The sequence below is a fragment of the Lytechinus pictus genome, chromosome 10 (genome assembly GCF_037042905.1).
Source record: "Lytechinus pictus isolate F3 Inbred chromosome 10, Lp3.0, whole genome shotgun sequence".
Lineage (NCBI taxonomy): Eukaryota > Metazoa > Echinodermata > Echinoidea > Temnopleuroida > Toxopneustidae > Lytechinus > Lytechinus pictus.
Window position 1 is genome coordinate 10,053,609 of NC_087254.1, and position 14,315 is coordinate 10,067,923.

Here is a 14,315-nt window from a genome sequence, read left to right on the forward strand (position 1 = left end):
ATGAGTGGGCACCAAATTGAAGCGGGTGGGGGTGCAAAATTGATGTTCGACCTTTTGAGCGCCAATTTGATGTTTGAGCGAGGGCGACAAATTTATCATGATCATGTTTTTAGGGGAGGGGTTGCGCCAAATTTATGTTCGACCGAGGGCGCCAAATTGACCATAAACTTAGGGTATCGCCATGCAATTTCATATTCGACCGGGGGCGCCAAATTACTCGTATTGCCTGGTTAAAGTGAGATACGTGTCCTGCCCAAAAAGATTAAATGCGGGTGAAATAAAATATCCCGTTTTACGATAAACAGTGTGCTCACGATTCAAGTCTGTTTAGTGAGATAGGTATCCTGTTCAGGATTACAATTAAGAAAAAAGGTGCTGAATATAAAATTCAGCTCGTGCTATACGCGCTCGCAATATTTGATTAGTCACTTACGTTTCCTCTCCAAAGATCCCACGTATATAAGTCCTTAAAATGTTAGTTTTTCAGGTCAGTATACATAGGCGGATCCTGGGGCAAAGCGCCCCCTTCATCCGATGGAGGTGCAAAGAAAAAGGGGAACGAAAAAGAGTAAAACGATTAGAAGAGGTATCAGAGCTTAAAAGAGTCCTTCTTAAGTCAGTATATAAAACAATTCTGCTCGCGCTCGCATTTATCAGTTGTGTTTTTTTTGGGGGGTTACACATTGTTTTCTTTATTAAAAAGACGATAAAATTGTCAATATTTCAGATCGGAATATCGCGCTCGCGTCATTTATTTAGTGAAGATACCCTCTCCTTTCCATTGTTACAAAATGTGCATAGAATGTCCCATTATGAGGTAAAAATCTATTTATAAAAAAGTGCTACAATTTCGTAAAGTCAGAAAATCTAAAATTTTCAGCTCGCGCAATATTGAGATACCTATTCTCTTCGTTGTTACCAAAAGTGCACACAAAAAAGTGCAGTTTAAAAGTCGGAAAATAAAAATAATTGCGCTCGCATAAACTGTTTAGTTAGACAATGTCTATCCTCTTAATGATTACGGAAAGTAAATTTCCAGTTTTCTGGTCGGAAAATGAAAATTGTTAGCTTTCGCTTCGCGTTCGCAGCAATATTGTTTGCTTAGATACCTATTCTGTTCATGTTTACAAAAAGTGCTTACAGTCTATACTGCTCGCCCTTCGCGCTCGCATTATACGATTGGTGAGATATGTATCCTTTTCATGAGTCACTGGAAACCGCCACTAACAGTTCGCTTTTCAGGTCAGTGTATTAGAATTTTTAGCTCGCGCTCGCATTAATTATTTAGTTACATACGTATCTTGTTCATAATCATAAACAACTGCTTAGAATATCAAATTTTATATCATAATACATAAAATAAGAAAAAACTGCTCGCGCTTCGCGCTCGCATTAATTCTTTAATGAAGTGGTACTACATATATTCATGGATTTTTTTTCATGAACACATGATCATTTAGAAAAATGTGGTCTTCAATTGCTTTTTTGTCATGTGACTATGAAATAAGATTATTCAACATGAATTTGAGGCGGGGAGGGGCGCCATTTTTCGAAAAGTACACTGGGGAGCAAAAATCAGGTCGGGCCCCGGGGTGCAAAATACTGGAAACGTGCATGCCTGCTATTATTATCTAGTTAAGCGCTTTGTTGATTCAAAGTCTTGCCTTCGATGCTCCCATGGAATACACAGTATGACACTGCTGCGAAATTTGACGTCGAAAGATGCGGATTTGTAATTTCTTGAAATTTATAGGGTTGATGACCCTGGGATATTCAATGCATGATATTTGTTTTCTTGTAATCATGACTACTGCCCCAAAAATACAGGTTGCTAGGATTCCGAACCAAAATTTGCTGCAAAAAATGTGGGAAACGTTATATCAATTGTTAAATATTGTCGCCATAAATCACATTTTTTTCCATTTTCAAAAGGACAAAAATAATTTTTTGTTCACCCACTTTGCTCGCTTGCAAATTGTTAGATATGCCCCACACGTGCCAGATTTAGCCCCTTGAATATTTTTGGCTTATATTCCGCCAGTGCTTTGAATGGCGTCACTCGTGTTTAAAATGCTTTATTGAACCGTAACTAAATATTTACACAAGTCACTTTTGATTAATAATTAACTCGTCGAGAGTACAAGATAGACAGAGCGAGAGTACCCATCATGTGCTCAGTCTCAAATTATGCACATCTTTTTGGAAAGACGCATGCGCAAACCTCTCCACCATTAAGAATCCAGCCTTGGTCGTGATGTGGAAAAGGGTGTGGAAAGCGTAGTCTATAAGTGGTATTCATCTAGACTTGTTTTAGTGAGAACCTTCTGTAGACAACTGGGAAACATATATAAAAATAAGTTTGTAACGAACAATGAAAACTTCACCATTATTTTTTCACATGAAGTTATTCTTATTCTTCCGTTTTATATTGTTATTAAACCATTTCCAATAATGTATGTTACATGAATTACCTCTAAAACGTCTCCTGCTGGAGACTACGAAAAATCTATTCTAAGAAACTAAGTTTTATTACTCTCGTTTCCGTGGAATATTGTTTTATCCATAATTATCAGTTTTAACGTACTTGAAAGTATCTTGCGTTTTAATATAGATGAAGCCAGGCGATCACGGTAGACGTAGATTTTCGACGTTCCAGTGTTCTCACAATCTTGAATGATGGATGCTAAGACAAAATTTTTTTTAATTATTCTAATCACATCATATATCCAGAATGCCAGATGTGATCTCTTTTTGGAATACAGTGGTAGCACCAGAGCCGAGGTTAGCATTGGTACCGTTGCAGCGTTTGAATGTTCCTCGTCATCACGAATCTCTGAAGGCAAATTGCGAACCGGTCGGATTGAATGGGGCAGAAACACAAGATACTCGGTATCTACTCAAGTCATTGCACGGTGGACAAATGAGAATGGAATTGAGATCTTAGTCGATAACTCCGATGAACGATACAATATTGAAGGTGGAATCTTATCAAATGGACGTTTCAGACAATATCTGACTATTCGAAAAGTTCAACGGATTGACCAGACCGATAGTACTGGGTATTACTGTGCTTTATTCAATTCTTCAGAGAGTATGTTGGTTAAATCTGGATACGCTCCATTGACTGTCAAATATCCTCCTGCAGAACATTACCCTCTTTGTACCGCGACACCAAATGACATCACCAGAGAAGTAATGCTTGAGTGTGCATCTGAGAAAACTACTCCAGATGTAACTGTACAATGGTATAAGGACGGTGAGAAGGTGTCAGATGCCCATCCAAGTGGTTACAAAATGAAATCGACCTATGAGGCCCGTGAAGATGAATTACACGGCGAATTCGAATGCCGACTATATTACGAAGACGGAGCTGATGTTGAGGTTCGTCGATCCTGTACATTCAGTAAACCTCGAGTGGCTATTTTAAGGATGGGAGGGGAAACTCTAAATGCAGAAAGTATATATCATGCATTTTCTGTATCTAATCCACCTCTCACATCCGACATCAATTGCACACTGGAAGCATCTTCAGACACTTCTCAACGTTTCGATAAAGAGTTTCCTGGTTATGGGGTGGCAGCCGTTGGACCTGTAGCTCCAACCGATAATGGTAGCACACTGGTGTGTCAGGCCAAAAATGTTTTCGGAACTGAAGATGCCAGGATGAGAGTATACAGTCCAAGCGATAACCAGGATGGAGAAACTACTATCCCGTCCGTTGTAACCAGTTATATGCCAGGCGGTCAAGTTCTCCAAGCCACAATTTGGCCCAAAGTACTAGAAATAATTCCTGGAGAGAACGCGACGTTTGTGTGTAGCTACAGCCTTACCATCCACTCGCATGTTACGGCACAAGTAGAGATCAAATGGGAACATGACGGCACCATTACTACTGAGACAGAAGAGAATGTCCTTTTCATAACCAATGCAGAGTATGAAGATTTCAAAGAGACATTGATAACTTGCGTTGCTTCTGTAATTACCGATGACCCAATGATCAATACGGTTCCTGAACGTAGTTCTGCAACAGTTCGAGTCGGCAAAGCGAGTCCTTGCGACCCCAAACTATTATCTTCAAGTTCGAGGCAAGGACAGTCCCAGACCAATATGAAATCATATTATATCGCCGGCATAATCGTTTTGGCCGGATTAGTTTTCATATTGATAATCGCTTTAATGTTTGTGGTGGTTAGAAAACAGAAACATCAGAAGAAACCTCGCTCTGACTCTGAACAATCTTCCAGCTCTCAAGTCACCTACCGTGCTGATTCTGCCTCTGCAGAAGAAAGACCTGACAATAGAATCGTCCGTCAAGCATCCATCCAGCGAGCATTACCGGCCGAACCAAATGAACCCGCACCAACCACGACACTCCGATCCGTTGTGACATCACCTTCTCCAGCCACTTTGACATTAATCAATGATCCTGACAGACACATGCTGGAATCCATCTCCAGTTGCAACACCTTTAATACAACCACTACGGATCTTCCATACCAGGAGATGGTGGGCGATACTGGCATCAGCAAGAGCCGCCACGGAAGTGTCTCGAGCAACGTCAATTTCCAACGCCACGTCCCTCTTGTCCGCAGTCTCTCCATTCCTGCATCGATGATCCCTGTTCCAAATGGAGGCTTCTTGCCTTCAATTGCTGGTGACCATCCTGGTATCCAACGTACGGTGAGCGAAGGTGCTGATGACGACCCTTACGAAGATCCCGATGCTATTCGAGAGCGTCGTCGGACGAACCGAGCTCCGAACAACGATTACCAGTCGACAACCAGTGGCTTAACGATAATGTCCATGGCAATTCAGAATAAGAAACTAGCGTCCCAGTATGTCAACTCATCGCTTACGGATGATTCTGTTTTCCTTGTTTGAGAGAGTGACGACTTCAACATTCATCTTTTTTTCACCTCGTTAAAATACCATGATTATCGGAGATTTCTTACATTCCAGGAGGATATCAATAGCAACGAAGCATATACATTGTGAGAAATTCTGTTTTCTCGAAATATTATTATGCTGATATTATTGTTATGGCATTAAATGTGTAATAGCACCAAAATTATCATTATCGAAAGTTGATTTTGCCAGAGCAATAACAAAGATGATGACAGAGGTGGTGACGACAAAGATGGCGGTGGTTTTGATAAGGATGGTGATCATAGCAACGAAGAAGAATCGGAGTGATGCATTCATTATAATGACAGTGACGACGACAGTCTTACGATGACGAAAGTGATAACGATAATGGTGATGGCGACGACTATAATGATTGTGAGAACTATATCAGAAGAATAAGTAAGAAGAAGTTAAAATAATTTTTTGAGGACAGAATAGACATCGAAAAAAGACTTTGTTGTAAGTCATATTAATTTCCCTAAACATGTTTGGGAATTAAGATCGTTCTCTAATCTTTGTGATTTCTTATTAAACATTATACTATAAAGGCGAACATTTTTAGAACTTAAGACCAGTTGTAACTTATATAGGCCTACCAGTTAGGTGCTTGTTTCTTCGAACATGACTAATTTCTTCTTTCAAAAATGTATACTTATATGCATAGTTGTGAAATAATGCTATGTATGTTCTTCTTGATGTAAAAGAGTGAGTAAGAGACAGTGCTTACCTCTTCGTAATATAATTTAGTTTACATATTTTTATATGTAATGACAAGTTTTAGAGCTGTTTGGAGAATACATATACATTTTTTTTTATGTCTATTATTTCTTCTTCTAAAGAGATATGTTTAATCAACCACATATGCAGGAGACCTTACAATTCAAACTCAGATTGATCTTATGTTGTGTATTTATCCGATATATCAAAATATGATCGATCGCGATTTCAATTTCAGTTTGATTCAAATTTATCTCAAATCTTAGACGAGTCCTTGAGGTCAATGCTAGGATTGGGTCAGATTTGACTTTATTGCAACTCTTAGACGGGTCCCTGAAACAGTTCGATTCGAATTCAGAGCAGCTCTTAAATCATCAGCCTGGTCTCTGATCTTCAGAGTAGGTGGATGCATCGATGAGAGAAATAGTTAAAGGGATGGTCCAGGCTGGAGATATTTCTATCTCAATAAATAGAGTAAAATTCACACAGCAAAATGCTGAAAATTTCATCAAAATCGGATAACAAAGTTATTGAATTTTAAAAATTTGCATTATTCCGGTGTAACAGTTCTAGTCATGTCTTTTTGAATATTCATTAGGTGGGCTGATGATGTCATATCCCAACTTGTTCTTTTGTATTTTATTATATGAAATAAGGTTTATTCAACACTTTTCTACCAAGAACTTAAACAATTTGATTAGGTACATTAGTTATTTATTGCCGCAACCTATTTCATCATAACGGAGACACACCATTTACACATTTATGAAAAAATGAAACAAAATATTGATAAACTTTAAAGTTCAATAACTTTGTTATTTGTTATCTGATTTTGATGAAATTTTCAGCATTTTGCTCTGTGAAATTTACCGTATTTATTTAAATATAAATATTTTCAGCCCGGACGTACCATGCCTTTAAAGACAGAAACCAATAATCATTATCATTAATGCATTTCCGCGACTGCTATTAGGGGCGCTGTTAAGATCCATTGTAGATAGAAGTTTCATTCGGTGAAGGACTATAATAAGGTGTGAATTATACTATTAGTAATGGAAGAATAATCACCGCAAAGCTCTTCGTGCAGTTTTGATAACCAAACTATACTGGTACTTTATTTCAACAGTAAAATAATTGATGTTTAAACAATAATCAGTTAATTTCTGCAGTAACGAATGAAGAACTTAAATAATAAATCAAAAATATATTATTTTATAATATTTCATTGTGAATTTCAGTGATGGCAGGGCAAAACAAATGGGATCTCTCATATCGGTTTCAATCACTTGTTCTCACACCTAGAATGTTATATATAGGCTTACATTACCGTACTAATTACGGAATATTTTTTTTCAGGTGATGACTATCATGGTGCCGAAGGGGGATTACGAATTAATAGCCTGATACATTTGTTCAGTAATTGTGTGTCGATTTTCTTTCATTTATTGAATTAAAAAGGTAAAATGTAGGGGGTATAGAATATTTTAAAAGGTTCGTTCTATAATATGAATTTACCTTTTTTATGTTTGTAGAGGGGGCAATACAGAAATAAAATAATGAAAAAAGTATATATTTTAGATATTAATAAAATGTCAGAAATTATTTAATTTAGAAGGTTACAGAATAGTTCAATTTGAATTAATCTAGATATTTTAAGAACTAGTGGTCACACTTCCTCTGTCTTGCATTTAGATAGTGTGACTGTTGACATATTTCAGCACTCACAATCGACAAAAGAGGAATGTTTACATATTATATGAATATTGAACGGCAACAATAAATGTACATACACAATGTTGAATGTTTGTTGGACAAGACACAGACCAATGTGAATATTATAATAAATTTAGAATGATGTGTTTACTCTTTATATTATTCTCATATCATTAATAGAGCACTTTGCTGTTACAACGTGCTTTAATTATTTTCACTCTATTAATTCAACGATTAATATAAAGGTTTTTTTAATTTCATTTTAAAAAAAATGAAGATTGAAATATGCACTTAAAGATCGTGTTGCGAAATCGTAGGTCTTCTATCAAGCAATTAATGTTTGTTAAAATGAAAAGTATGATAATAATAATTATAATAATACTCGGTTCTTTTATAGCGCATCACACATAGCAGATTGCATGTCTGTATGCACTAAAAGTATAGGACAAGCAAAAAGTGAAAAAATAAGGAACATGTACATACAATTCAATTCACTGGAAAATGATAATAAGTGTTAAAAAGGTATCTCTTAAGAGAAACTTCGAATTTATCTAAGTTATTTTGGCATTTCATGGAATCAGGAAGTACATTCCACAGTAGCGGAGGTGTGTGAAAAGGAACGTTCACCGTATGATTGTGCCTATGTTGAGATGGAAGGAAGAAAGATATGACATCCGTGCACATAGAATGTCTAATCAATTGTTTGTATTAAAAAAATAGTTACACTTTATTTGTAGAACAAGAATTGTCAAGATACATTAATGACTCTGGCAGTGTTACAGATACACACTGCATGTATTTAGTGCACTTATCTGTCTGAGTAATAATAATCAAAGCAATTTGATTCTATTTTGTATAGAGGTTTGCGTTCCACGCACTCTAAAAATACTGAGTGAAATTATACCAAATGTTGAGTAGAAAGGGAACATGCATGTTTGCTGCCCTTTGCTGGGTTTTTTTTTCCCGCATACATTCGTAATTCCGAAGGTTCGGATATTCCGAAGGTTCGTTATTCCGAAGGTTCGTATTTCCGAATGTTCGTAATTCCGACGGTTCGTTAGTCCGAAAACGAAATGGGGTTCTTAATTCCGAAGGTTCGTTAGTCCGAAAACGAAGTGGGGTTCGTAATTCCAAAGGTTCGTTAATCCGAAAACGAAATGAGATTCGTAATTCCGAAGGTTCGTTAGTCCGAAAACGAAATGATTAACGAACCTTATTTCGTTTTCGGACTAACTAACCTTCGGAACAACGAACCTTATTTCGTTTTCGGATTAACGAACCTTCGGAACAACGAACCTTATTTCGTTTTCGGATTAACGAACCTTCGGAACATCGAACCTTATTTCGTTTTCGGATTATCGAACCTTCGGAATAACACCACAAATGTTCGGATTAACGAACCCTTTTACGTTTTCGGATTAACGAACATCGAGGTATAGGCAATTTACGTGTTTCGGAATTACGAACCTTCGGAATAAAGAACCTTCGGAATAAAGAACCTTCGGAATTACGAAGTGTAACCATTTTTTTTACCCCATATCGGGCTATTTCAACGCAATATTGCGTAAAATTTTACGTTCCCATTTTACCAATTATTTGGTAAACCCTTTTAAGAGTGCGACGCACGACGGAATCGACAACGTAGTAAATATATTGTCAAATACCCTTCATGACAGAGAGCAACCAAGAAGTCTTTGTCGAAAATTGGTGAATAAAATTATCATTTCCGTCCTGTGGACTCTGGACGAACGACATATTTGCCTTTTCGTTAGCACGGAAATTTAGGACCAGATTGCCATTCCAGCTTCCCAACAATTATTTACAAAGACCTCCCAGCTGTCGATCCTTTGTAATTTGACGGTTTTTTTTTTTCAATACTTTAACTGTGCTCTCGAATCTTTCGCCGAGCAAAAAATCCCTGATAGCAGATACCCAAACCTCAACTGAGACATTTTCTTACCTCCAAACACAGAGCAAACGATTTGGGCACTTTCATTCATTCATTTCATGGTTTATTCATTTCCAGTAAAACAATCATACACATACTGCAGCTAAAAAGCTGAAATGTAGGTATTTGCAAAGGTATAACAATTGCACATGTAGCATAAAACAATACTGTAATAATGATAAAACTAATGGTACATTAAGAAAATTCCAGTATACAAAATGAAATTATAATGAAAATATGCACTTCACGAGTTATTAAGGAGATTGATACAATACGGTATTGCACTGTGTTTAAAACGGGAGGTCCTGCATTTGTATTGCATAATTATACTTTTGTTTATTGCGTAAAGTCATGCCAACGGAGAGAAAGCTTAGCTACAAATTGTATGATATGATAGAGTCTTACGATCGATTGATTGTTCTTATCAAAGCAATTTCTTATCAAAGCAATTTATCGAGAAAGAAAGAAAACAGTCCCAGTGTTGATCATTAGGCTATGGTGTATACAGGGATCTATATTGCACAAAATAATAATGATGCTCTTGCCTGTGTAATATCTTTACCTCATCCATACATCTTGTCATTTAAATATACGTCCTATAATAGGTCCGTATACATACCCATTTCCAACGATACATGACATAATTATACATAACAAATATAAACTATTTCAAAATTGTATTGAAAGTTAAAAACAAATTGGGACGTATAATCATGTCATTCTAAGTAAGAATTTATAAAACCTAAATGACGTTTGATTGACGAGGTTATATACTTCTAAGTTAGGGGCCCTATATATTACTAGTAGGAGGAACATACATGTACACCGGGGGGGGGGGGGGCAAAAGTGATAATTGTAACGCAAGTAACAGAGAGGGGAAGGGATTGCAAAATGGTATCCAAGCGGTTCCACGACATTTGCACTGGCGACAATTGCACAGATAGAAACTCTGCACGTAAAGTCAAATATAAAATCTAACCTCCAAAACTAAATGAACTCTAATCCTCACTTTAACATACTTTTGAACCAAAAACACTTTACAATCCTAACTCTAACCCCATGCCCTCTGAGATATTGAGACGGGATCAAATGACGCAGGAGCATATGCCGTGTCACCCTCCAAGCAGGAGATATAAAGCGGCAAAGGTATACTACTGTCACCCCCAACAAAATAGACTCCTGCAGGGCCCGTTGCAGAAAGAGTTGCGTTTAAACGCAAGCCAAAAAATCAATCACAAGTCCCAAATGCGCGCTGTTGATTGGTTGAAAATCAAGTTGCGCATGATTTGTAGAGTTGCGATTGATTGCAACTATTCCTGCACCGGGCCTGACCTATCAATGATATGCCATTCGAAATGACGTTGTTGTGACTTTAATTTAAGAATCTCCGATTATAGTCAAGAGGATTACCCAATACCCATTAAAGTCGTCCGTTTCTGCACAAAATGTTGTATTTTACATTCAATGAAGCATTAAACATGTGCAAACTATGAAATACTGATAGTTGTCTGTGTTGTTTTTGTCATTCGTATGTTGAGAATGTTTCGTGTGTGTGTTTTTTTTTAGTTATTATATAAAGTAACAAAGATATCTAAGCCTAAATAGGGCCTGTGCTCATGGCCCTGGGATTCGGGGGTGCCCGAGATTTTTCAGGGGGTGCTGCGTATATTATTGACGATAGGCAGCATTCCCTGGAATTCAGGTTGACATACAAACTAACCATGCTAACAAAAAAAAAGGTAGACGAAAAATTATATGGGGAGCAATACCTATTTTTAGCCTGGCGATTTTGTTACCATACCAAAATCCCCCTTCATCTTGGATTGAAACTTTTTTTGCTTGAAATTTTTTTCCTGAACAAACCTCAGCACCCCTGTTTAAAAATCATTCCCAGGTCCCAGCCTGTGCTAAAAAAGGAAATATAAAAACAAGTTGGTGACAGTTCATACAAAATCGGGAAAAATTAGGAAAGTTGTGTTTACAAAGATCGACGACTATTATTTCTATTGTTATAGAAACATCAAATCGGTAAATTGGTCATGAGCATCATGACTCTAAAAAAGTTCATTCTCATTGGGAACATATTAGGGAAGAATTTCATCAAAAGGGGAGTTTGGATAATATGTTAAAAACTCACAACCTTTTCAACACACTTTATCTGTTTACCAGCCTTTGTACAAACTCCTTTGAAATATTTTTTTTTCAAATTCTTGTTACGAAATTTATAAGGGGGTTGGAAATAACTAGACCACTATCATGTAAATTCGCTCGGATCTCACTGATTTCACAAACTTCGTTTTTCTCCTCTCAAAAGTTCTCACTTCAGTTCTTAATTTACCTCTCTCCGACCAAATTCTCTTCACGCCAAGAATGTGAATCAATGATATCTGTACATGCGTCTATATTCTCTCACAGATATAGAACAGCAAATTAAAATAAGCAGAGCAGACTTTAAGGTTAGACTTGTCCATTTATTAATAAGAGTAGACATTCGAAGAATAGATCCAATCCAACTACACTCGATTGAAATGAACTCCAAGACATGCCCCGAGAAACTCCCCTCAAATGCGAATAACCACCCCTTTTATAGAGAGCTAAATCGAGCAAAGCATCCTTGAGCTACTTTCTATCCTCCCAAGAACAACATTCGTCCTCGGCATAGATGGACTGCACGCCGGACTGCACGCGACTGCCAGTCGGTCCTTGGCGTTGCATAATAAGGGCAGACTCTGTTTACGAGTGAGGCCCGGACTTATGCAAAACGGGGCCCTGTCTTACAACGAGTTACGATTGATCCAATCAATCGTAACTCTATGGAAATCCATCAGTGGCATAATTTTCTATACAGGAAATTTCCACAATGTCGTTTGTAAACAAAGAGAAGCACAGTGAATTTTGAAGAAAACAATGAATGCATGAATATACATCTTAGTCAGAAAATATTTTGAACAAACATGATTAATTAATGTTGATGTTGCTGACCGTCCATAGTTACAATTGGTCGGATCGATCGCAACTCTTTGTAAAGGCCCGTTTACACCGCATCCGGCACGGCGACCGTGCACGGCATTCCGGCACGGCATACGGCACGCCGTGCTGTTTTCCAGTTTCCACTGCCCCACGGCACGGCAATAAAGCCGTGCACGGATCCCGTCTAGCAGGCAAAAACCGTCCAATGTACCCATGAAAACCCAAGGCAAAGAAGCCTGCTTCAGGCGTGGCAAGAAGTAATTTTTAAGGGTTTTCGTGTATCTAAAGGGCCGTCTGCACCATCCCGAAGTTTCAAATTAGCGCGCTATTTCTGATCCGGCAAACTAACCCGATCTGAAAAATCTCGAGATAGTTGGCGGTGCAGACGCTATTATCGCGCTAGTTCGTAGGATTAATCTCGAGATTGCAATCCCAAGTCAACTCGGGTTTATTTGCAAAATAGCGCGCTATTTTGCGAATTATCCCGCTAATTCGTCGGTGCAGACACACTCGAGATTGGACTCGGGGTAATTTATTCATGACGTCAGTCCATAATGCAATTCGCGTTCCACTTCCGCCTTGGTCAAAACAAACACGTGCGTAAGTCAACTTTATACATGCGAATAGCGTTCATAAGCAACGATGGTGTCCCCACCAGTGAATGGATTTTGGGAGAGACCCCGGGAGAGACCAGACCGAAGGGGGAGCTGGAGGCGCTCATCGCATCGACGATGGTCATATTCAATAACAACACTGACAGCAGTGTTGTCTTATTCCTTCGCAAAATGTGAGCAAATAGCATTTCTTTCCTCCTTCTCCCTCTCTCTCTCTCTCTCTCTGTCGTTGCCTCCTACTCCGCCATCATATTTCACGAAGAATACAACACTTCTTCACTCGCTGAGCTGAAAGGATTGTTGCATAACACCGGTTGAATTCGGCGAAAGTACTAGTGAAAGGAGTTCATCGCTTGCATATCGCGGGAAGTTATTCAAAAGCGCGGGCCGTTGAAACTCGAAGATCCGATAGTGCGCATGCCCGGAAATAGCGGGTTTGTTGCCGGAATCGCTCTCGTTGGATGGTGCAGACGGGGTTTCGCCAATCTCGAGATTAATCGCGAAGAGGGCTGATCGGGCTAAAATCTCGAGATTGAGCAAACTCGGGATGGTGCAGCACCGCCTTAATTAATCTTGTCTTGAATTCCACCAAGAAGCATCAATCTGACGGACTGCTCATTGGACAGACACAAATATTCTTTGTTATTCACTCATATCTATACGGGAATGGATCGTTCTATTTAAATGTAATTGAATTTTGTCATGATTAATCTTTTTATTTTACACTTTGCTTTCCATACTTCACTTCCCATTTCTATGCCATTGTCACCTGTTCATCTCATTCCTTAGTTTATATATCAGATTCTATTGCCATTACAACTCCACATGTTTCTATTGTCTTCTCATTTATATTCAGAACATTCTTCTTCATTCATGACCTCGTGCTCATTGGTTTACCTTTCACCCTTAGTTCTTCCACTTTTCTTGATTCTTCTATTCTCTCTGTTTCTATTAGTTAAATTGGTTATACGAAATTATTTCTGAACATATTTGAATACGGTATATTATTTGTTTAAAGGTCAAATCCACCCAAGAAAACTGTTGATTTGAATAAATAGAAAAAAGACAAACTAGCATAATTCATGCAGAATCGGATGTAAAATAAGAAAGTTATGACATTTTAAAGTTTCGCTTATTTTCACAAAAGAGTGATATGCACACCTCAGTGATATGTAAATGAGACAGTTGATGTCCCTTACTATTTCCTTTTTTTATTGTTTGAAAAATACAATATTTCATTTATTTGACAATAATGACCAACTTGACTAAACCAATGCTAATTCTACATGTTCAGGGAGGAATTAATTGTTTCTCTTGACAATGAGAAGAAAATTACATTTCATATTTCATATAATAAAATACAAAATAAATAGTGAGCGAATGACGTTATCAGTCTCCTCATTTGCATACCGATCAGGATGTGTATATAACTGTTTTGTGAAAATTAA

At 37.8% G+C, this 14,315-nt stretch overlaps 1 protein-coding gene across 1 annotated transcript; it reads left to right on the top strand.

Moving 5' to 3' along the window:
* The first annotated feature begins 2,625 nt into the window (after nt 1–2,625).
* On the top strand, nt 2,626–8,065 carry LOC129269816 (uncharacterized). The gene has a single exon (XM_064105310.1). It carries the CDS (start codon nt 2,674–2,676, stop codon nt 4,879–4,881), a length of 2,208 nt encoding a protein of 735 aa, XP_063961380.1. The 5' UTR covers nt 2,626–2,673; the 3' UTR covers nt 4,882–8,065.
* Nucleotides 8,066–14,315: the final 6,250 nt, after the last annotated feature.